This window comes from Sinohyriopsis cumingii, chromosome 13, assembly GCF_028554795.1.
Source record: "Sinohyriopsis cumingii isolate HCF-2022 chromosome 13, ASM2855479v2, whole genome shotgun sequence".
Taxonomy (NCBI): domain Eukaryota; kingdom Metazoa; phylum Mollusca; class Bivalvia; order Unionida; family Unionidae; genus Sinohyriopsis; species Sinohyriopsis cumingii.
In genome coordinates, this window is record NC_142973.1 from 37547629 (window position 1) to 37573630 (window position 26002).

Genomic DNA, 26002 nt, shown 5'->3' on the forward strand with positions numbered 1-26002 from the left:
GTTGTTTGATACTTATACCACAAGATAGTTATTTGATCCCTATACCACAAGACAGTTGTTTGATACTTATACTACAAGACAGTTATTTGATACCTATACCACAAGACAGTTGTTTGATGCTTATACTACAAGACAGATGTTTGATACTTATACCACAAGACAGTTATTTGATACCTATACTACAAGACAGATGTTTGATACTTATACCACAAGACAGTTGTTTGATCTCCATACCACAAGACAGTTATTTGATACTTATACCACAAGACAGTTATTTGATACTTATACCACAAGACAGTTGTTTGAGACTTATACCACAAGACAGTTGTTTGATCCCTATACCACAAGACAGTTGTTTGATCCCTATACCACAAGACTTTGATACTTATAGCACAAGACAGTTGTTTGATACTTACACCACAAGACAGTTGTTTGATACTTATACCACAAGATAGTTGTTTGATCCCTATACCACAAGACAGTTGTTTGATACTTATACCACAAAACAGTTGTTTGATACTTATACTACAAGACAGATGTTTCATACTTATACCACAAGACAGCTATTTGATACTTATACCACAAGACAGTTGTTTGATTCCTATACCACAAGACACTTGTTTGATACTTACACCACAAGACAGTTGTTTGATCCCTATACCACAAGACAGTTGTTTGATCCCTATACCACAAGACAGTTGTTTGATACTTATACCACAAGATAGTTATTTGATCCCTATACCACAAGACAGTTGTTTGATACTTATACCACAAGACAGTTGTTTGATACTTATACCACATGACAGTTATTTGATACTTATACCACAAGAGTTATTTGATACTTATACCACAAGACAGTTTGATAGTTATACCACAAGACAGTTGTTTGATACTTATACCACAAGACAGTTGTTTGATACTGATACCACAAGAGTTATTTGATACTTATACCACAAGACAGTTGTTTGATACTTATACCACAAGACAGTCGTTTGATCCCTATACCACAAGACCTTGATACTTATATCACAAGACAGTTATATGATACTTATACCACAAGACAGTTGTTTGATCTCTATACCACAAGACCTTGATACTTATACCACAAGACAGTTGTTTGATCCCTAAACCACAAGACAGTTGTTTGATACTTATACCACAAGACAGTTGTTTGATACTTATATTACAAGACCTAAAACAACGTTTTTCTAAAATTCTATAATCATTAGCATCATCAAAAGTTTTTTTTAGCTGAATCATTCATTGGTTTGGAAACTGAAAAGGCATGCCATTAATAGTGTCTGTTTTTGTGTTCCGTTCATATTTTGTTGTGCTGATTTGATGTTGTTATTCATTTCAGCAACTTCCTTAGAATTAATGTTATTGACCAAAATTAATCTTTGCTCTTTCTATTTTGGCTTACTCGGTTGATATTTTATCTTTCTGTGGATACAGTTTCAGATTGTCAGTACACGAGTCAAGTTATGCAATACTAAAATTATCAACGTAAAGTAAAGCAGGAAATGTGAAGGAAGAAACAGCTGACACACTACATAACTTCTGAACAAGTTGTTCCCTAAACAAAGCTTGTTAATGGTAATGATAAAGGAATGTTAATGGCAATGATTAAGGAAAGACAACCTTTCATCCAAAGGTCACTGGTTTGATACCTAGATCAGCTGTGCTGGCTGCCTTGGTATATCATTGGAAAAAGTTACTTAACTCCTATTTCTGCAGCATGACATTGTAAATATTTTTAAAAGTACCATTCAAATCAACAATCACTTTGATAACTGCAAAATCAATGGTCATGACCTGACAATATGAACCACTGAACCATCCAAAGGGAGGCAAAGCAGTTGTGTACATAACTTCCTTTTCTCACTAAAGTGGACGAACTAAAGCAATTCACATCCCTGCTATAAACGTCACAAATTCTTGTAGTCTCAGCTTTATTCAACGGCAGATTTCACCTTGGTAAATTCGTTTTGGATGTAGTAGGTTCAGTCTTCCTACCTATAATTATAGTACAAATAAAGGTATTCAGCAATTCAAGTCTGGAACTAGTCTATCTAATTTGACATCATTACACTTTTAGGGCAATGATTGTAATATTTAGAGTTTTAGTGTCATGATTGCTTCAAGTAATGTGGAAGGAAAAAATGGATCATCATTAGAGGAAAGATAATATAAAGCAATACATTCTCTTATCAGTCTTTGTTTTGAACAATATCCATATTAGGATTCCAGGAAAAAAGCCAAATAGGGCAGAAGACCCCTTACTGGGGTAGGACAAACTCCCACTAGGACAAAAGCTACCTTGGGATAGGAAAAAAGCCCTTTGATCTTTGATATTTGCAGTTTTTCATCTTTATAAAACTGTTTATGTATTTGACTTAGATTTTATTTATTTATTTTTTTATCATAACTATATTTACTATGTTATACAATGGTCTCCCTTTATAAATTTTCATAGTGTATAATGTAATGTGTATCTTGTATAATGACTACAAAACATTTCCATACAATACAATCATATTTTAATAAATTTCAAACGAAATAATCAAATTTATTAAACACATTTATGTATCTCACAGTAGGCTACAAATCATTACTAAACAGAATAATCCAGACTCCAATCTGATAGCAGAATAATCCAGACTCCAATCTGATAGCAGACTAATCCAGACTCTAATCTGATAGCAGACCAATCCACACTCTCATTTGATAGTGGACTAATCCACACTCTCATCTGATAGTGGACTAATCCACACTCCAATCTGACGGCTGCCTTTTCTGATAACTTCTTGGTGTATAGGTATCCCTGACAGAATAGCTTAACTCCACCCTTGTTATTAGTAATGAACTCCATGATTGCAAAATCTGGAATGGTTTTGAGCAGATTCCACATCATTTTATTTGGAAAAATAAGTTCTCATTGTTGTGATTGTTGCATTCTTTGATATAAAAACAGCTGGTTTCAACAAATGTAAATGACAGGTGTAATTGGAACATTTATTTACAGCCGATTGTGCAGTTCTGGTTCTTTACACCTTTTTCTCAAATAAAGACAATTGTCCACTAAAGCTTGGATAACTGCAGTTGTAATAAACAGATAACTGTTTAAACATGTCTTGGGGTGGAATTATATTATTGAAAATATCAGGCATGTAATAAAAGATTCTGTTGAAACAATTATATTACTTTTAATATATAAATATTTTCTTATTTTAAATGAAACACTCACAGTGATTGTGTGTTAAAATTGCTGTGATTCATAGTAAATAACAAAACAATGAAAACCATAATACAATTATTTTTCTTTCAAGAAATGTAAACTCAGGGGTGGGGGGTGGGGTGCTTTTGTCCTTCCCCTGAGTGGTTATTTTGTCCTACTCCTTGTCAGGAGGCTTTTGTCCTAGGGGATTTTTGAATTGGGTCAAATTCGTAAACAATTTTCTAACCTGATTTATCACCAATGTCAGACAGTGCTGGATTAAGGCCTTGCAGGACCCTAAGCACTGAAAATATTATGATGCCCCCCCCATGTGAAACTAAAAAAAACGCCATTAGAAGCTAAAAAGGTTGGAAAATGCTAGTGCTGCCATCATTCCAAATCAAAATACTCATAAATGCAGATCGAAATGGTCATATATAATTCATTCAATTTTATCACCAACAATTAATTTGAATTTTGTTTGGTGTCCTGTTGCGTTGTTGCCCCAAGCACGTGCTTAGTGGGTAATCTAGTACTGATGGCATTACATGTCAATGATGAACAGACCTTCATTATTTTATGAAACAGAAAGGAAAATAAAACAACAGAAATGCATCCTGAATTCTTTATTTGTTAAGAAGACTGAAACATGACCATACAAATGTTCTTTATTGGCAAGCTAGGTTATAATACAACCTAGTTTACCTACCTAGACACTGACCTTGCTTGGTGCATCAATACAAATTCAAGACAATCAAGATATATATTAATTTTCTGCACAATATTTGGGGAAATCGATAATTTTAATTAGCACACAAATTATCTTAAGAGAGAAGGATCTCATTATTTTTAGTGTCTAGATAATTTAGTCAGTGATGGTATGTATATTTTGTACCACTCTCAAAAGCATTGTCCACACAGAAAAATACTTGAACAAGTGCTCAGAATGCAAAAATTTTAAAGTTAAAAATTAAAAAATAACGTTTTATAAACAACTATCACCATATGGAGCACTTGAGTCTCAATTTATGATAAAATATTACAATGAAATAATAAGCACAATAGAACACATTATCATTCAAATAAACAACTACTTTCAAGGTTTCTTCTTGAGGCTGTTACTCTATACAAATTCAAGACGTTTTATCTGAGGGCCCCAAGTGGCCGAGTGGTCTAAAGCGCTCTCCGTCACGGTTCACTGCCATCTCACCTCTGTCTGCGTGGGTTCGAGTCTTGGGCTCGGCCAATGTGGATATGTAAGAAAGCTTGCCGGTAGCTTCTCATGGGTCGGTGGTTCTTTCTGGGGTTTTCCCGGGTTCTTCCTCCACCATTAATACTGGCCGCCATGTATAGCCTATCTTGTGCTGAAAAATGGCGTTAAACCCTATATCAACAAAAACGTTTTATCTAGTGACGATTAGAGGTGCATGATATTACTGGTATACCAGTTTATCATGGTATTTTCTTTTGGTGGTACCTACCATGGTACTTTTTCACTGTACCAGTACATCAGTAGTTTCCATCAGTATGGAATGTATGGAAATTCCTGAGGAATCTTTGTATGACTTAAATGATATTAATCAACAATCATGTTCTCATTATTCATAATAAAATAGGTCAACAAATTAACGTTCTTTGTATAAAAAAAAAAGGTTGTATCTGTCACAAATTAATGGTGAATATTGCAAATATAATGGCATATATATCCATTTAATCTTACATGGCTGATCTAGTTCTTGATATATGTGTTCAGTCTGTGATTCTGTATTGCACAACTAAAATTTCACACCTAGCATGGAACTACGTTTACAAGTTCAAATACTACAGCCCAGGAATTTGATCTAGTTTAGGTCCACAAGAATATTTTGTACAAAATGCTTGACATTGATTTCTTATATGAAGCTGATGCTTCAATTTTACACCAAGCATGACAGAGAGGGAGAGACCAAGTACTTTGTCGTTGAAATCTTGAAAAGAATGTTTAAAAATTCAGACAAAGTAAGAAAGACTTATGGAGTCAGGTCAAGATTCAAGGCAAGGTTAGAAATGCCTTCACATTCAGAGAAAACTTTGCCCCTGTTTAATTAGACACTTGGTGCCTAACTGGTGACTTTAATGAAACTGGATGGTTTGTACCATGAACCAGATACCCAGTACCTCTACTGACTGATAATTAATGGACACTGCATTTGAACTTCAAATGGGTTTGCTAACTGCCACAAAGTGCTGAATTATGTGCACAATGACTTAACCATATTTGCCGGTCTATAAGACGATTCTTTTTGACTACAAAATTTTAGCTTCGTCTTATACTCCGAATCAACTTATATATGGATTTTTTCATCCGAACTGCTTTATCATAAGTCACATAAATTTTTGTTTGGAAAACAAATCTCAAAAAGTATGATAAATAATGTGAAAAATAATATTTCAATTTGATATATGTGCATTAGAATTTACAAGTTAAAAGATGAATAACCATTACAAAGACAGATAATCCATCACAATTTTCTTACTGCACCTCATGATCAAATAAAAATTAGACCCCATTATGAGAGAGAGAGAGAGAGAGAGAGAGAGAGAGACTGTACAGTAATCTGTATTGTTCACTTGATATCTTCTTTCTTACTCATCTACAAAAGTGCAGTACCATATTCCATTATCAATTAATACCACTAGGTAAGCAATTCCTTTTAGCTTTAGTTATCATTTTCATTGTCCAAGAATGATGTGGCCTGTAGTGGTATTTACATGCTAATTAAATATGCTAAGGCTGTATTCAGTCATTCCAAGATAATACCTGTTTGAGGTCAAGACTCAGCAGACCTCATCAGATTAGTGAGGCTCTCAATTGGGAAATGAGACTACCCATGGCTATTATGAATATGGTACTATATAATGAAAGGAAATGCCTGGTGGTTATTCGTATAAATTTCTCGAACTGTAACATCTTCTGAACTTGCCAATGGGACTGACAACAAAATCAAACACTGACAAATAAGAGAGCATGACACTATGATTTCAAGAGCTCATATAGGGCTATTTGTTCAGCAGAGTGATGTAAGCTTATTAATGACTGCATCATCCATGACTTGTAGGAAAAACATGATGCAATTCACATCATGTATGATGAAAAACCAGCTTCAGATTGCATCATTCATTGTTTTGCCTAAGAAGCAAGTACTGTCCAAACCCAGTCACAGATTTAGTCATAGATCCAGTCAAAGATGTATTTTAGTCATTTCTGGTTTAAATTGAGATCCCTTCCCTTTATAACTCATTTATCCTATGCCATTCCCAAGTCAAGGGTCATATATACTGACCCAGTATTATATCTTTAAAACTAGAGCCAATCAACAATTTTAAGCACCATATTTTCGTTCTCAGTGACCCAGGATGTGTCAAGTTTGACAAAATTATTTCGGAAGCATTTTGGCTGTACACCAGTGTAATATAATGCATAGTTTGTACTGAAATGGACAGTGAGCAGTCTGTCTACTTGATTACATTAAGAGTGACCAGTCTGTCTGCTTGATTACAGTAAGAATGAGCAGTCTGTCTGCTTGATTACATTAAGAGTGAGCAAGCAGTCTGTCTGCTTGATTACATTATGAGTGAGTAGTCTGTCTGCTTGATTACATTAAGAGTGAGTAGTCTGTCTGCTTGATTACATTAAGATTGAGCAGAATGTCTGCTTGTTTACATTAAGAGTGAGCAGAATGTCTGCTTGTTTACATTAAGAGTGAGCAGTCTGTCTGCTTGTTTACATTAAGAGCTTAAATTTAGTTTGAAATGTGAATATGTTGACAATGCTAAGGACTCCTTGGCAACAATCAAGTTAGAACTTATAAACTGATGAATGGAATGACTAACTTATGTCAATTTTTTGAATATTCTGGATTTTTTCATTTAAAAATCAAGAGAGTGTTCAAACACTACAGTAATTGTTGTCTTCAGTATCAACACTTTTGATTTTTATCAACAGGCTTTTAAATGTCAGCACTGTTTTTTCAATAGTATCAGCTATAGTGTAAGTTTACTCATCCCTGTTTAGTTTCAGCGCAAAGGCTGCAAATAATACAACAATTAACATAACAATTAATAACACATATCAAATTCATCAGCTATAAGGTACTGGCCATTTACCTGGTTGGGGGGGGGGGAGGAGGGAGCTATTAATTACTTTTCATGTGACATATTTTTTTCTTTAGTCTCATGTTAATTAATATTTTTTCAAATAATATCATGAATATAATCTGGTTTTATTTTGCAATAAATCAAAAATATGAATTAAACAATTCACATACGGAAATTCAACAAAAAAGTGTTAGGCCACTGTCCCAGAATATTGAATTGTTGACCCCTAAAATAATTGCAGTATACCATGGTATTATCATGGTACATTTAGAAATACCATGGTATACAATTTTTCATGGCACCCAGCTCTAGTGACAATCATGTTTTTCAAGATAACTGTCCTACAGATAAGTCACATTTAATACCAACATACCAACCATTTAAATGTATGGCACACTTGGTTTACAACTCTTATAAGTCACATTTAATACCAACATACCAACCATTTAACTGTATGGCACACTTGGTTTACAACTCTTATAAGTCATATTTAATACCAACATACCAACCATTTAAATGTATGGCACACTTGGTTTACAACTCTTATAAGTCACATTTAATACCAACATACCAACCATTTAACTGTATGGCACACTTGGTTTACAACTCTTATAAGTCAAATTTAATACCAACATACAAACCATTTCACTGTATGGCACACTTGGTTTACAAATCCTATCAGTTAGAATGGATCCTTCTAAAACTGGTTAGCTCTGAAATGTAATTTCAACAGAATTTATTATTGTTTTTATTCCATCTGACTTAAGGTTTTTAAAGAAAATATAGTGTATGCATTGTTTTGGAGCCTTACAAGGTCCAAGAGACAAATAATTTCAAAAAAGAAACCCAAACCCTGCTTATTTTTATGGACCTTTTCACTGATCAAATCCTTTCCTGTATTTAAGGGTATATTGTCTGGTTTCCTTGTACATTATTCAAATCCCTTCCTGTATTAGGAACATATTGTCTAGTTTCCTTGTACACAGTTCAAATCCCTTCCTGTATTATGGGTATGTTGTCTAGTTTCCTTGTACACAATTAAAATCCATTCCTGTATTATGGGTATGTTGTCTAGTTTCCTTGTACACAATAACAATGGAATGATGCAGTTACACCAGAATCATGTCTCATGCAGTCACTTAATTGGCAGCCTAATTTAGAATATCACATACTGATTAATTTTCCACTACTATCATCCTGTTTGAACATCAAGAATTCATGTATCTGGGATCCCACCAGTGCAGGATTTTCAAGTTTACCACAGGATCAAGAATAACTTCTATTGATTGAGACTGATCTTTTGAGACCAATTTCACTACTGAGTCAAACACCATCTTCAGTCGATGATGTCTCATATCCCTGCTTACACTAAGGAATATCTTATTTAACACAAGTCCCATCACTATAGGAATAGACTGATACTCTTTGGAAGTTACTTGTAGAATGCAGCAATTATTCTCTGGATTATAAAACAAGTCCTTGTGCCAGCTGTCAAAACCACTGGAGCAAATGCCCCGAGGAATGTTACTAGATGAGACAGTCGTCCTTGATCTTTTAGTAAATCTGAAGTTCCAGGAATGTTTATCATGCCAAATACGAAGGCAGGTCTGTCCTATGAGCTGATCTGGTTCACTCTGAAATGGAATGACTGACTTCAAATGGTCAGCAAATGGTTGGTACATGTAGAAGAGGGACCGAATGACACGTGCTTGTAGTCCATGCACACAGTCTAGATTGTCTGGCTGTAGAGAAACTGGTAGATCTGACTGCTTATTATACCATCTGAAAAACAAGATGTTCAGAATAAAAAAGTTCAGACTTTTATCTATAAAGTTAACATGAAACATAATATATTGAAATGTCTTTGATGCTTGTACTGTCCAATTTTCAATACATTCAGGTGCTAAAATGTTATCTTTTCGTATATAGGACCTGGACATATTCAAATAAATAAAACTTGAACTTAAATGAGCCCAAGTACCAGTCAAAATATTGAAACTTTCTTAGTGGCAATACAGTACACACATCATGGATTACAGATTACCTATACAATCTGGTGGATTTTCCCATGTCTAGTGGAAATCCACTCAATTTAGCGTAAGTCCATTATGGATTTTACTGCAGTCTTAGTGAATTTTATGGCAACCCTCCATGATTCTATTGTATTTGATTTGTTGAGTTGACACACTAAAGAAATAGATGGGAGAAAAGAAGATGCACAAGCCTGACCATGACCTTTAACTGTACAAATTATACAGTGATAACATTTCTTGTGGTATTTATCAATAGCCTAGCTATAAAGATGAACATGTGTAATGCAGAAAATAAACAACAAGGTTTTAAATTTTCTTGGATATCTTACTAACTCTGTCTATGACAGTGTATATAAAAATCTGCCTATCTATGATGTACACCTCTGTTTATTTATTACATGTGTATGTACCCATCAGCATATGTGGAAGTGGAAATTTGCATACTGTACTGCAACAAGCATTCATTTCGATGTTTTAACCCAATAAATGATATTTCATAAAAATGCTTCTTGTTCCAGTTATTAATTTGTCATAGTTTTCCTTTGTTAATTAATTTATTTATTGTTTGTTGACTTTTCTTAACAAATATATGTTATGTATACTGTATTATGTATATGTATTTTGTACTTGACCTTCGAACTTGTCCAAAATCAAGTTCTTGGTGTACCTGACCAGTAACATTTAGTTTGGAAACAACATAATACATAGCTAAATATTTATCTATGATTGTGGATTAAATATTCAGATGAATATCAATGGTAAACATGCTTATAGTCTTGATTGTGACCTTAGAAACTTCTAGAATGGAAAATTCCATCAAGTTGACAGAGTATTTCTAGGAAATGGTAACCGTGACCTTGGTCAAGTAGAGGGGAATATTATACATGTATTGTTTACTTGAAAAATTGCTCGTTCTTGCCTTAACATCTAAAATAGAATCAGTCTTATTTTGTGTTCAGTTTTTAGTTTGGGTGGATTTATTTATTCATATTAATGACAAAGTGCTCAATAACATTCTTGGACTGGAACATTGATTTGGAATAATAGTTCAGACAAGGACATTTTTGGATTGTATTATTGTGTTACATCAAAAGACTGTTAGTACATCAAAACTCCAGGCCATCGGCACATTGGCATATTCATGACATCAGGCACATCAACACATTCAATATCAGAACTTATTTGGAATACCACTGGAATTCAACTTTAACCTCATACTTCTCACAGAACTTTAAGGACTGTTTGGGATTTAATTCACAATACTGTAAGTTCATTTTAAACTGTCACTTTTGTATTCTAGGGAAATAAATTATTTGTTGAACTGTTTAACACTTGTTGGTTTTTGCTCTTTTCTGCTACTTTGTTTAAGACCACAGAGTCATAACATAATGTCCCTCCTATTTCCAAATATTCTTTAAAGAAATTAATGAAAAATTTATACAAATAGCTTCATTTGTTGAGTTAGAAATGACTGATTATTTGAATGTTAATTTTTAAATGCACTGAATTCAACTACATGGTTTTCACATATGCTGTGAACATGTTTCTTTCTTTGTAACATTTCTTGTGAATCTATTTTCAAGCACCAGCGAATGAATGAAATTTTTACTTTGATGTCAGCTGCAACACTTGATAACAATGGCCAGTCAGGAAGGTGATGAGCTTTGATGGATTGATGTTTCAAAAGAAACATAACTTTTGATTAAAAATGTTTTTGTTGTTTGTGGAAAACACAATTTTGGGCATGTATTATGCATGAGAAACACAGTGACATTAAGATAATAGTTTTGCATAAAATTGGTTTCATGTGGTATATAAAATTGAACCATATACAATTTGTATTCTAAAAAATTAATCTTTCAATGCAGTGCATAGAAGTCTGCTGAAGCAGCATAAAACAATATTACAATTAAAGCTTTTTTAAATTAAAAAAATGCATCTTCCTTTGTAATAAAATGTGTTTTTTTACATGCAGAGAGGAGAGAGATTATTCACCGTAAGTTTTGATTGATGTTACCCACAGCTTTGACCATTAACTCAGAAACAGGCATTGATAATTAGAGTATGCAATTTGTAAATGTGTTGCAATTGTCTTCATTTTGGCATTTATTTACTGACAAAATTTAGAAATAAAATCTTGTGTCAGATTTTTATTTAGAATAGGTAAATGGTGGCTTAGCAATTAATTTTGTATTCAGTGAGAATTTATATAACTACCTGCACCATTCACCTGTTATTAGTATACTTTTCTTATTTTCTTTTGCTGAATCCGGTCATAATTAATGTGTTTGAACTTAAAGCTTCAGAAATTTAATAGACTGAAAGCTGAATGAGTTAGCATCACTGCAATAATCAAAGTGAACACAATGACAATATTCATAACGACCTAAGAATTAATGAACAGCTCAAAATAAACAGGATATAATTATGACTTACAACCTCTGAAGCCAAAACATCTTCCACCTCCAGTTCTGAGTAGTTAAAGAATGGCATGGATACCCATTTAAAGCCATGAAATATATGAAGCCACAAATTAACAGCAATGCAATTAGAAATTGATTTTATAGCCTTAGTAAACATGTGGCTCAGCAATCAATGCAATTAGAGACTGATTTTATAGCCGCTCAGCAATCAATGCAATTAGAGACTGATTTTATAGCCGCTCAGCAATCAACGCAATTTGAGATTGATTTTGTAGCCTTAGCAAACATCTGGCAATATACAGCACACTACTGACAGATATGATGTGTTGAGCTTATGCATAATACAACTGACATTAAACAGGCAGAAAGAAAAATGTACAAACAAAAAGAAATTGTACTTAAATAAAACTGATACCTGATTCACAAATAGGTTTGTGTAATAGCAGGCATTTCAGTTGAATTGTCAAAGATGATGGATCTCCGAAGCAACTGCTATTAACATATGAAGAAGGTAAAACTTCCCCCATCCACACATTCTAACTGGCCCTTCCAATTTTGTCAATGCTCTGAACATTCCTATCTTCTGGCAGCTAACTTTTGATTATATTTCACTGTGTGTAAACATGTTCAGCAAACAATTTAAAGGGGGAATGAAAAAATACAGCATTTCTTACATTTAAAAAAATAATAATGAAATGAATCCACTCATACTGACTATGATTTCTTTTCCTCTTTTCCTTTTGTTTGTCTGAAATCTCTCTCTCTCTCTCTCTCTCTCTCTCTCTATATATATATATATATATATATATATATATATATATATATATATATATCTGAGTTCAAAGAGTCATTGCTTGGAAAGTTATCTTTCATCTCTTGCAATACATGTAAATGAATGCATTTTAGTGTGGAAGTCTTTGAATACTAAGTGTCCAACTGAAAAAGTGCATTCTGTGCTGTGAACTGGAGTTGAGTCAACAGGTAAGTTCCATGTGATGTAGTGGACATCTACTATTACATAATTAAATTGCTGTGACTTATAATAAAAACATAATCGGACAATTATGACAATTCATGATGACCATTAAGTCCAGTCCATGTCAGGAAGAATGAGAAAGGAACAAGGTCCATTATGTGAACATGGATTTTCATGAATGAATGATGTGTGATTAAGTCTGATTTAGCTTAATTTTCATCTAGCTGACCATAATATTTGATTTCTCATAACTTTACAATACTATGATACTTTAATAATGTAATACCTAGCTGTAGACATCAAATGATTTAAACTAATTACTCTGAAAATGATACACTCTCAAACCAGTTATGATGACTCAAGGGCATTGGACTTGAAGAATTTTTAACTTATACACCATCAATCAAGAGACCTCTCTTTTTTTCAATATTCAACAGAGGGGTTCAAATTATTATGATGACTATAAAACTGATGCTGGACAAGTAATATTTTCAACAAACTTATGCTGCAGAAGAAGTGGACAAAAGAAAATTTAAAAAAAGAACAAACAACTTTTAATATACAGATGACATTAGAAAAAAGCCTAGAAAACACAAAAACTGGTTCTTTACTTATAAATATATAAGACAATACAGTGCAGAAAAAAGCTTTAAAAAACTTATGAACAAATTATCCTACCGCAGATAGAGATGCTTCCAAAACTGAACACAGCGTACAATAGAGTTAGCTCCCTTGCATAAACAAGCAAAGCTCTGAATGTCTTCAGGATAGATGTATCTTGCTAAATGAAACCAGATATCAACTGGGTACACAACTCCTGCAGAGGCTTGTCTCTCTACTTTGGGCTTTTTCTCCTTTTTGGTATGACCTGAAAAATGAAAAAGGAAAAAGGTAAATATAATTATTCCAAAAACCGTTTATTAAATTCACTGCAGAAAATATTCATAATCAAACATAGGTCAATCAAGTCAATTACCAGGGCTTTAAAATTTTCAATTGGCTACTTTTCCTGGAGGGTGACTTGGAATTTTTGCTTGTCAAGCATAAATATTATTCTTCTTACTCTCTTCATAATGCTGAACCAACTTAAAATGTCACATGTCTAATCGGACAATTATCTTGAAAAGAGAGAGTCACCACTCATAATTTACAAGCAGAATGTTTAGCCCTGCTAAAGTTAATTTAATCTTTTATCTTGCCAACATCCTTTCTGGTATGAACTGAAAAATTATAGTGGAAAAATGACAATATAATTGTAAGTAAATAACAGAAAACAGTTTATTTGATTTGCTCTAGCAAGCATATAAATGTCACTAAATATATCAACAGTGTTATGTATATGTATATTGTGTGTTTAATTTTTGTACATGATTGTAGAATGTAAGAGTTATTTACAAAAAAATATTTACTTGGATTTAAGTTTAGGATCTTGTTTTTTTTTCCTTGGAAATTCTATTGTCTACCTGATTTTGTCTTGTTTGTAAGTTCTAAAAAAAGTTCTTTACTCAAATTTGCAAACAAGGTATAGCCTTATTTACAAAATTTAGAATGTTCTAGAAGCAAATTTTTGACCCACATCTTGGTTATCTTATTGTGTCTTTGGTTTCTAGGTATGGTTCTAATAAACAAAATTATTCATTCTTATTTTAAAATCAGTCTTTGTGTTATAATTTTTAGTTATGTTCAGATATAATTTGTTGTTGTGGGGTTTAATGCCATATTTCAGCACACTATAGGCTGTGCATGGCGGCCAGTATTAATGGTGGAGTTAGAACCCTGGAAAACCCCTGCAAGAACCACCGACCCATGAAAAGCTACTGGCGAGCTTTCTCATATACCCACATTAGCTGATTCCTAGACTCGAACGCACGCAGACTGAGGTGAGATGGCAGTGATCAGTAACAGAGAGCGCTTTAGACCACTTGGCCACTCTGGGCCCCCAGGTATAATTTGAAAGGAATCATTAATTTAAATTACTTAAATCATTCATTGGATAATTAAAGTGCTCATTGAATGGATTAGCAATATTTTAGGATTATTGTGAATTCAAAAACATTCTAGGTTACATCATTGTGGCACATTAGGATATTCAATACTAAAGGAATTCATTCCAAACACTGTATATTTTTAGAATAGAATTATCTGGGATTTAATTCACAATACTTTAAGTTCTTTTTAAATTTTGTTTTGTGTGTGTGTGTGTGTGTGTTTTGGATTTTTAACATAGCTTTTATGATGTCTGCAATGTGCGAGTTTATAGTGATGTCTAGCAATAGGGCATCATGTCACAGACATGTATCATCATGTCCCACCTAGTCACATTATCCTGCCACCATGCTGACCAGTTCTAAAACTAACTTCTTAATGCTGAGTGCCAAATGAGCCAGCTGCAAGTACCATTTTTAAAAGTCTTTGGTATGACTTGGCTGGGCTTTGAACCTGTGACCTCCTGCATCTGAGGTGGATGCGCTAACCATTAGGCCACTGAAGCAGTCTAAATTTTTGCTTTGTAACTTAGAGAATTAAATTATCTGTTGATTTTACTCAACTTGCTGTTTTGCTACTTTCTGTTACTTAGTTTAAGACCATAAAGTCCTAACAGAACTGGGGGCTCTACCAGTCCTAACACTAATGTCCTAACACTGAGTGCCAAGCAAGGAGCTGCTAGTACCATTTTTGTAAGTCTTTGGTATGACTTGGCTGGGGTTTGATCCTGTGACCTCACACATCCAAGATGGACAATCTAACCACACGACCACCAGAGTGGTCTTAAATAATATTCTTGGTCTAAAACATTAATACTGAAGTACTGAATTCAGACAAGGACATTTTGCATGGCATTATTGTGATACATCAAAAGACTGTTAACACATATCACACTCAAGGCCACTGGCATATCAACACATTCGAGACTTTGGGCATATCAACAAATTCAATAACAGAATTTATCTGGAATATCACTAGAATTCAATTGGAACTTTATACATTTGGACTTGTGATAAAACTTTTATGACCGTTTGGAATCTCATTCACAATACTGTAAGCTCTTTTTAAATTTTCACATGTATGGCGTTTCCATTAATTGTGATTTCCATGACAGGCAGATGGGTGATAAATAAAAATTATCTATTGAAAGTCAAAAAGTGAAATTAAATTTTAAGAAAGGCAGGATGAAAGATTCAGAGCTGAAACAGAATGAGCAAAATAATATAAAATTTAGATATAATTAAATGAAACTCAAAGAAGCATTTACAGTTAACATTTAATTTATATGTGCTGTTAAAAAATTAGCTTTCTATAACACTACATAGATTTTCAAAAATCAAGCCCATTTTTCCAAAAACTGATTTTGTTATTAAGTTAGATACAAAATGTGTGATTGGATTTTTCAGTCATATCGCTACAATGTCTTCAGTGTGGCAGTTTATAATGATGTCTAGCACTGGGGCAAAATGTCACAGACATGCAGCATCATGTCCCACACAGTCACATTATCCTGACACCAGGTTGACCAAGGCAGACATTCTAACCATTTAGGTGGTCAGATACAAAATGGGATTAAAGATATTAGTTCAACTGCTGGAATCTTACATCATGCAATAATTAGCAACAATGTTTTTTGTTTACATGTACTGTGTTTATTTTTAATCTATTCATACTTTCTTTATTATGTGCAAATCTGAGTTTATTATGATGGCTTAGATAATATTATTTCACATTAAAAGGATTTGTTACTTTCATCAATTTCTGAAACCTAATTTTTATGTTACTTAAAGCATTAATTAGCAATATTTTCTGCTATTCATACCAATGTTTTCACATTCATTATACAGTCAACCCTCAATTTAACCCTTCTAGGAAGTCATACAAGTGAATAGTGTTATATGTGAGATCGCTGTGAACCATAGCTGCCAACCTTCCAGGCTCACAATTTGTGAAAATAGGGATAAAAAGTCATGAATTTGGACATGAATTAGTGAAAAATACCATGACAATAACTCCATCCACTCTGACCATCAATACTACACTATATCAAGATCGCAATATAAAACTAAAACACTACATATATGTAGAAATATTTATTTATCAAGACATGATACTGTGGCAGACTTGAACTTCCTCAACTGCTTGATTGTAAATTTGTTTTCTAAACAGTTCAGATTTCTTGCCTGCTGGATGATCTTGGTGACTAAAGTTGCTGACAAATTTTCTGCAGCTAAGGAGGCCCTAAAGTCTGTCATATTTTTCCTCACTAGAGAAAATACTCTTTTGCTGTCACTGTTGCTGTGAGGAATGCACAGGAGCTGCAGCACTTTTGGTTCTTCCACAGGAAAATCTGGAAGCAATTTTCAAGTTCGGGAACATTTGTCAGAACAAATGTTTAGCATGGTCTCCAGCTGATAAAGGTAGATTGTGTTCGACAAGGAAACTCACAAAAAATGCTTCAGCGTTAGTAGCCTGCAGGTCTTCCACCGATGGCTTAAAATATTCCAGAGCTGAAATCTGTGAATTCCTTATTTTCCCAACTTCTACGTGTTTTTTGCAACCAATGTGCTTTCTCACATCATCTCTGCGACCATGCCCAATACTACAATTTGTGGCACACTGAGTGCAAAAAGCATGATGAATATCAATGTTTAATGGCAGAATGCACTGACAATTTTTGATATATATTCCAAATTAAACTTCACTTTTTGAGCAATACATTTCTTTTTCCTTGGTGGTGTAGACATTTTCAAGATCTTACATGCGATGCTGAACAGTAACTCAAATCAGTGTTGGTGACGCATGCACGGAGCAAAATTCCGGTTAGGCCCCAGTTTCTCTCAAAAGCATTTGTAAAACTACTCTTATACATATAGAATAAAATAGGCTAAAATGCTTGCTACCAGGCCAACTGTACTAATCGGCTGTAATTCTATTAATATCGCGACCAGCAGTACCAGACCGTTTCGGCAACTGCGAATATCACGACTAGCGCTTGACGGGAAATCGGTTATTTTATTAAAGATTTAAAATAATTGAGAATTGGAGAATTTGAGAATTTTTGGCGTGTGGCATGAATCCTTGAATCGCTGAAAAATTCGTGAAATTCACGCCCAAATTAGTGAGGTTTGGCAGCTTTGAGTGAACCCTCCATATCACTGTACAAGTAAGCCATAAAAGTGTACCATGTAATAATGAGATCACCAAAAAACAAATGCTAACAATGACTGAGGTAAGCATTTACAAAATTGATCACAAAATCCAAGATGCTTACATTTGTGAGAATTTCCATCATCATTTGGTTCATTATCACTAAGGTCCGCCTCATCAGGAACAATGTCAAAGTCTTCCAGATCCTTTTCATACCACTGAAGTTCATCCATGTTCTTCTTCAGTACATGAGTTTTAACTGAAATATTGAAGTATTAAATAATCTGAAGTGAAGCTGTACCATACGCCCACTTTTCTCAAATATTAAGTTGCTCCCTTCCCCAACCCTTCTGATTTATCACATGGTGATGTGTAAAAATTCTGCAAGCACTGCATGTGTACATATAAAAAAAACGTTCAATTATATTCTGGGTGTAAGATCTCTACCTCAAAACTGTGTATTGGAGGAGCTGTTTGACCTTGAGCATCCATTAATGTGTATATACACATGTGGATAGCTGGTTACACTATATCCATTGTTAAGTATATCTATTGTGTATTAATTTCTTTTTAAGATTGTGGACTATAAGGATCATTTTGTAAACAAATATTAAATAGCTCATTTTTGTCTTTGATTGTAATATTTTAAGAAAATTATCACTGTAGGTAAACAAGTTTCTTTGGGTCTGAATTTCAGACATTGGTTTCCCATAGGAAACAAATTTTTATTAAATAATGTGACCTTATTTTAAAACTTAGAATGTTCTGGAAATGAACATTTGACCCTCATCTTGGTCCTCTTTTTGTGCCTTAGGTTTTTATATAAGGGCTGTTTACATAAAAAATTATTTATTTCTAACTTAACATCTGAAGTGGAGTCAGTCTTTTAGTTGTGTTCTGTTAAAATTTAAGGATTTATTTGTTAAATTATTCATTGGAATCACAGTGCTCATTGATACCTTTGGACTAAATCACTATTTTGGGATTATTGTGAATTCATTCAAGGACATCTGGATTACATTATGTGATACATCAAGACTGTTAGCACATCAAACTATTCCAAGCTATTGATACATCAACACATTCATTACTGGAATTCATTCAGAACACCTCTGGAATTCATTTGGAGTACTCAATACTTTTGGACTTGTGATATAACTTTTAAGACTTTTTTGGATTTAATTAACAATACTATAAGTTCTTTTTAAATTTTTACTTTATGCTCTAATGAAATAAATTATTTGTTGAATTTTTTTCTAAACTTGTTAGTTTCACTCTTTTCTGTTACTTAGTTATGACCATAAGCGTTAAACACCATATTCTCTTATAACAGCAAAGCGAACCCCCAAAATCATGTTTATACTTCTTGTGAATTGTTGCTTTGAGGAAACATGCTAATTCCAAAGACACTGTTTGAGCATAGGTTGCTGTGCAGTAATGTCTTCCAATTCTTTGCAAACTTCATGATCATTTTCAAAGTTACACTACTTTGAAAGCTGAACATAAATAAATACAACTTTAATATTAAAATTCTAACACAAAGAGGCTAAAAGTCTGAGTCATTCTTAAACTTTTAAATCAAAATGGTATTATGTACCATTAGTTTCTCATACAAGAAAATATTCAATATGTATGTATATATATACACACACACACACACACACACATATATATATATATATATATATATATATATATATATATATATATAGAGAGAGAGAGAGAGAGAGAGAGAGAGAGAGAGAGAGTGAGAGAGAGAGTTAGAGTTAATATTGACCATTCCCAGCAAAAGATTTATAAAAGGGATAAAAAAATCAAATACAAACCTTCTTTCTTAAAAGTAATTGTTGAACCTTTCTTTACTCGAGCTGTTAAAGGTTTGTTACTGGGTAAGGCATCTGCATAATCATGGACAGTTACATCTGAAGTAAATTTGACAAAAAAACAATACAGCAAAATTTATTCTTGTCTTAACACTCACTTAGTGGGGTTTTTAAAAACAAAAATTTTGTACTCAAATATATTTATGCGGCTGAATTGTTTGGCAGTGCCTATGAACTTGCTAGCTGCTCCACCATAACAGTGAGTCCACATTAAAGTGTTTCAGTAGAAATTTAACAAGAAGGCAGAATCATCTCCACCTCAGCCCTTGTAATATGAATCTTAATGTTCCAGAGATCTGTATTAATTTATAATATAATTTTATTTCAGCCATTTTGGTTTATGACATTTATATTTTAATTCTTTAACATCAGAGGGTAGCTTGAGTAATAGTAAAAGTACATGTACAATATATGTAGAATTTCATTCATAAGACAAGGCATTTTAATCAGGTCAAGGTAACAACTAATTTGGTCAAGTACGCCATGCATTCATTTGAATGGAGGTTACATAAACATCACATGAAACTAGAAGTGCATTTATCCTGTAGAGATATCAGGATTCTTCTGTTCATATGTAGCTTTATTGAGTCATAAGAGAAACTCGTGACTTACTTATACGTTCATTGGACTTACAGACTGGAAAATATTATTCTAAAACAGAGTACTTTGAGGACTTGACCATTTAAATAATTCATTATTTAAATAATTATGTGAAACTTTCAAGGACTTTAGTGATATTCTAATTTCACAGGATAACCTGAAAATAAAATCTTTTTGGACTTAGAACTGTGATTCTTCGGTGGTGCTTAGCACATTATCACAACCTTCAATCGGAATACTTTGGGATAGTTTCTGGACTGACATGAAATTGTAGTATAATTTAGGATAATACCCTAGGAATTCATAAAATGTAAGTTATTGTTAATTCTTTCACTTAGTTTGATTTTATATTTTAATGAAATAGTTATATATTTTTAACACTTAGGAAAAAGGATTTGTTGATGATTCTGCAACCATCACTTCAGCAACTGCATTTCTGCAAATAAAACTTGTTGCTATAAATAGAAGACTGCTAAGTGCAAAATGAAATTATTGCTAATTAACACATAAGGTAAACATAAAACAAGCTTAGGCAATTGAACACAGTAAAAAATCCATAAACTGTGCAATGATTATTATCAAAGTCATCATAATGAAACTCATATTTGTACATAGAAATGAAGGTACAAGTATACAGAAAACATTGTCGCTAATTATTGCATGAAGTAAGATTCCAGCAGTTGAGCAAACTAAACTAATCCTTTTAATGTGCAATAATTATTATCAATATGATCATGATAACAACTGTCATCTTTGTACATAACACTGGGAGATACAAGTTAGATAGTGCAAAAGTGTACAGTGCAAATGACCAAAATACTGCTACCAAATCTATCTTACTGCCCTTCTTATTACCTGTCTTCTTATTTAACTTCACTTTTTGATTTGTAATAGATTTTTTTAATTTATCGCCCATCTGCTCATCAAAAAAAAGACAATTAGCCAAAATGCTAATGCCAAAATGCATGTCACGGAAATGTCTGATGTGGAAATGCCAGTCACGGAAATGCCAGTCACAGAAAAGCAGACATACTTTGATAGAGATCAAACAGTTTGTTGCAGAAATAAAGTTCTAAGTGTTGGGTAGATTATAGATAAATAAAGAAATGGGTGAAAATGTAAAAAAAATTAAAATGATGAAATATGAATAGCAAAAGGCACATCTACACCACTAGTTTAACAGCTATGCCTGTTTTTCTGCGACTGTATTTCCACATCAGGAATTTCCATTACCTGCATTTATTCAATTGCGAAAATATTGTTTTATTTTAACTTAATGCATTAATTAGCAATATTTTCATTTCACATTTGTGGGTAGCACTCTTCTATTTATACCAATATTTTCATTCAATTAATCATTGATTTGGTGGTCCCTGAAAAACACTGGTGCCAAATTTCATTTCCAGAAAGGCAGTTGCTAAAGTGATGAGTGCAGAAATGCCTGTTGTGGAAAAACTAGTAAACCATTAAAATATGTACCAAATTTCGCAGAAATATCTTAAAATGGTTTTGGATTTTTGCTCCACAAATGAAAGTGTGAATGATGGATGAAAGAACTGACAAATGGACAAAACCTTTAAAATACTGAAACAAAAGAAATGAATAGCAAAAGATGAACCTATATGACCAGTCCAACATTATGTTCTGTATTTTGAAGAAATACCTTAAATGATTTTGGAGTTTCATCCAGTGTGTGCATTGCTTTCACTCTCAATCTCTTTCTCCCTCTTCTGCTTTCACTCATGAACACAAACACAGAATTACTTCAAAAGAATGGCACAAACGGTAGACTATTTATACAAAACAGTCTGAATTTGAATGTGTATAAATGAAGATTAATTATACAAAAACAATATACAGAAATAAAACAGTACATCAAATCAATGAGTGTGATGCAAAACTATGCTGCATACTACACAAGTGCACACAGAAATTATAGACCTTTCTATATTTGTTTCCATGAGTTCTAACTGTTTTATCTTCTTCATAATTGAATATTAGGTATGTTCCAAAATACTGCTCCAAAGATGATGTCTAGTAAAATGATAAAAAAACCTGGGTCATGATAATGAAAAATTGTATAGTTCAAATGTAAGAAAACTGAGTTTAAAAAAATTAGATGTATTATCTCTTCTATTTTTTCCATCACATCTTCTTATATCCCCAAAAATGAATTCAAATACAATACTCAGTAAGAATGATTTTGTGGGAACTTAAATTTATGACAAACATAAAATTATCATTATTTTTTGTAATTCATTACTCAAATATATGCATTATCATAGCCATAATTTTATCAAACATTGTCTGCAATCTTGTGTAGGGGTTATTACATGTTCTAATTATGTGTTCATTGACAAGACTCATATCCAGTGCTCAAAAATCTGATAACCCAATGCCCAGGGCTGCTCTAATTGCAGATCAGCCCTGTCCTGTAGTCTAAAATAGTTACCCGTCAGGATAGTAAAAAATAGTCAGAATTGTCAAAGAAAACTTCATGCTGATGAAATACATTTTCAAGATGTTGATATACCTGTCATAACACAGACAGTGCTATTTGATTAAAATCAGATCGCCACTGTCCTGAATGAAGTTTAGATCTGATTTTAAAATCAAATTGTAATATGGCATGTCATACTAAAAGCACAATTTGTACTCCCAAACCCCCTGATATGGTTGTGTTTCAAGAAAACAATTTTCAGTAATCTCCAAAAATAGAAGAAGAAAAAAACACCACTGTAAGTATATGCCTGTAACATGTAGCATATATAAACAGAAAACAGTCATGATTGGAGATGATGTAAAGTTATCCTTTGGGCAGTTTAAACGGCAGTAATTAAAAGGTAAAGAGGTATAACCCACCATTTCACATATTACTTAACTGGCTGACAATAGCTAGTGAGATGTGTTTGAAGACTGCATGAGCGAGCCCATTGTGCTAATGAAGTTTTTGGATTTATATTTCTGCCTTTCTAAATGATTTATGTATTTTGCTGAAAGGGAAAATTCAGTGAATGTGAGGGGTGAAAGTTTTTGCATCATTCAGCACTGTTCATGATAAAGATGCCATCGGGTACCCGGGTATATGCCCATTAATAATAACTGGGGTAATAAAATGAACAACCGGGTATCTGTTTTAAAAAAAAAGTATTCCATGTTCAGACTGAGACAGAATAACGATTACAGTTCGAGGCTTGTGTCATGTGCACATTTATTCATCATCACAGGGGCTGGTATGTCTGCTTACAATTTACTTGTCATACACGTACTATATAATACAAGGGAGGACCTCTCCTTTCTCATGCGACCTATTTAAGAATCAATACTGATATTTAAAGCTTAACCATCCTAACTTTGTGCATGTCCATGGTTCATAAACAATTTTTCTTGTGACTTAAAACACGCCCTGATGATATTAAATAGGTCAGTACCTTTTGTTGATAGCAACAGTAAGTACTGATTAAGAAATGTTTGATGAAATAAACTTTAAGTATATACTAAAATTCAAATATAAGAAAGTATAATATAAATTTCCAGTTTAACTAATGCCATTTTTGTCTCAAGTTTGTGGCCTTGGAGCGAGTATTAGCTGTTCAAGTCAGGGCTGCAGTTCACAAGTTTGTTTACTGGACTCTGACATGTTTTTGACAGGGCAAAAGCAACACAAAAACTTGGTTACTGTAACATGCACTTCTTATACTATGTTAGTTAAGAATGAACGAAATGGACAACTATACAGAATAAAATTTGTCATATGGTGATTTTTGCATTGATTTTACTTGAAAAAGTTCCAAGAAAACAGACAGGATTGTTGAAAGTGAAACCACTTGTCCTAGATTCATTCTATCTTGATATTACATACATTGCAGACCAGTCTAATAAATGGTTCCAAATATCATTTAAAAAATGGGCTATATCAATGTGACTTTTGGATATTATATGACTAAAAAATGTTGGAGGAGACGGATTTTGTTAGACTTAAAGACATGTTGCACCAGACCATCATTAAGGGATGCACCATGGTAGGTCCAGGATACTACAACAGTTATCTTTTGTGGACTTTACGACTATTCATGGAAGTTACTGCAGACATGAAGACTAGTTAAAGCAAGTGTTATGCAAAAGTAATTTATCCATTGCTTTTGTGTCTTTACTCATGTATTAACTATTAACCCACATTGATTTAGCCGATTTTTGAAAACAATTTAACTGTAGATCCAAGTAAGTAGCAAAAATAAATGTACGTTAAATAAAATATGTAAGTTTTTCAAACAGCTTTCTGTAATTATGGCATGTAATATATAGATTACACTTTTTTCGAATTATATTAATAATGCATCACGCTAATACCTCTCTTGGGGGTTGGCATGTGTGAACCTATGACAATGAACCTATGACAAAGCAGTTATGGTTCACATTTAATACAAGTTCTCTTTGATCAGGTACCAGGGTAACTGATCATTAGGACTGTCAGTTACCCAGTAGAAACTTCCGAATATTTTGACATATCTAGTTCAGGAACGGTGTGTCCGGTCACCAATGTCGACTTTATTTTGTAAATTGTTACAAAACTTCAAGTCAGCTGGCAAAATTGGCGGATACTGGTTCCTGAGCACAGGAACTTGAATCCGGGGTAAATAAATGTGTACATCCACCAATCGACTGGTTAATTGGTGGGTGTACACATTAATTTACCCCGGAATCAAGTGCCCGTGTTACTGAGATCGGGAACGTACAGAAAATAATATTTTTTGAGAAGCGCTGTCCGAACAAAAGTTAGTCCTACAGGTAAGACCTTGACGCTGATATCTATGTTTTGGCGTCAGGCACTTAAACAAAACCAACATGTGCTATGTCTTACGTTGTAGGACTAAACAAAGTCTGATCTAGTTTACCTCCAAAGTCAAAAGCTTGCTGTTTCACTCTCCGATGATCTCTGGGCATTCTATTGACCATAAACTAATTTAAGAGATATTATTACGGTCGACTTAATGAATAAATGACGACTTATAAGCTCCTATGCTTTTTTGATTATAATTTTCATGATTTCTCAGTCTTCTGCCGAAAATTGGTTGTACAAGACTGAAGTCCTCCTTACAGAAATGTTTCAAATCAAAATGAAACTATCACAAGCATTTTATAATCTAGATCACTTGTGTAAACGTAGACTAATAAAAGTTGTAAAAAAAGAAGACCCGCCCCCACAATACACTCGATTCCGGCAACATACTAACGCGGCTTAAAACCCGGAAACAGAATTCAAAAATCAAAAAGAGGGAAAAAATACTGGCTTTAATTGTACCATGACAAAATCATTCCACAGATCTATTCCGCACAAAAGTATGTTATATTTGAAGTCTCTAAGCAATAATTGGGAGAAATATTTGGATTATCCTTACCTTCTTTTTTACATTAACGATTGTTCCTTTTTTGTGTTTTGAATGTTATCGACGTTGTTGTTTGTCCTTCAAGTTCGAAGATGGCCATGACGTCACCAACTGCTTGGATTTCTTTGTGTACGTGATTGTCTGATTAGGCCAATTTGTGCTCTAAACTGTATATGGCACACTGCACAGAAGATGAAACTTGGGGTTGCT

General features: G+C 33.3%; 1 protein-coding gene across 1 annotated transcript; it reads right to left on the reverse strand.

Annotated features, from left to right (window-relative positions):
• Positions 1-3828: 3828 nt before the first annotated feature.
• Positions 3829-25553, reverse strand: LOC149785223 (putative transmembrane protein 183BP). Its single transcript, XM_089979046.1, has 5 exons — positions 25301-25553; positions 19749-19844; positions 18047-18181; positions 13465-13654; positions 3829-9136 (listed from the first exon to the last, which is right to left on the reverse strand). Exons 1-5 carry the CDS (start codon positions 25359-25361, stop codon positions 8563-8565), a joined length of 1056 nt encoding a protein of 351 aa, XP_089835172.1. The 5' UTR covers positions 25362-25553; the 3' UTR covers positions 3829-8562.
• Between the last annotated feature and the right edge of the window lie 449 nt (positions 25554-26002).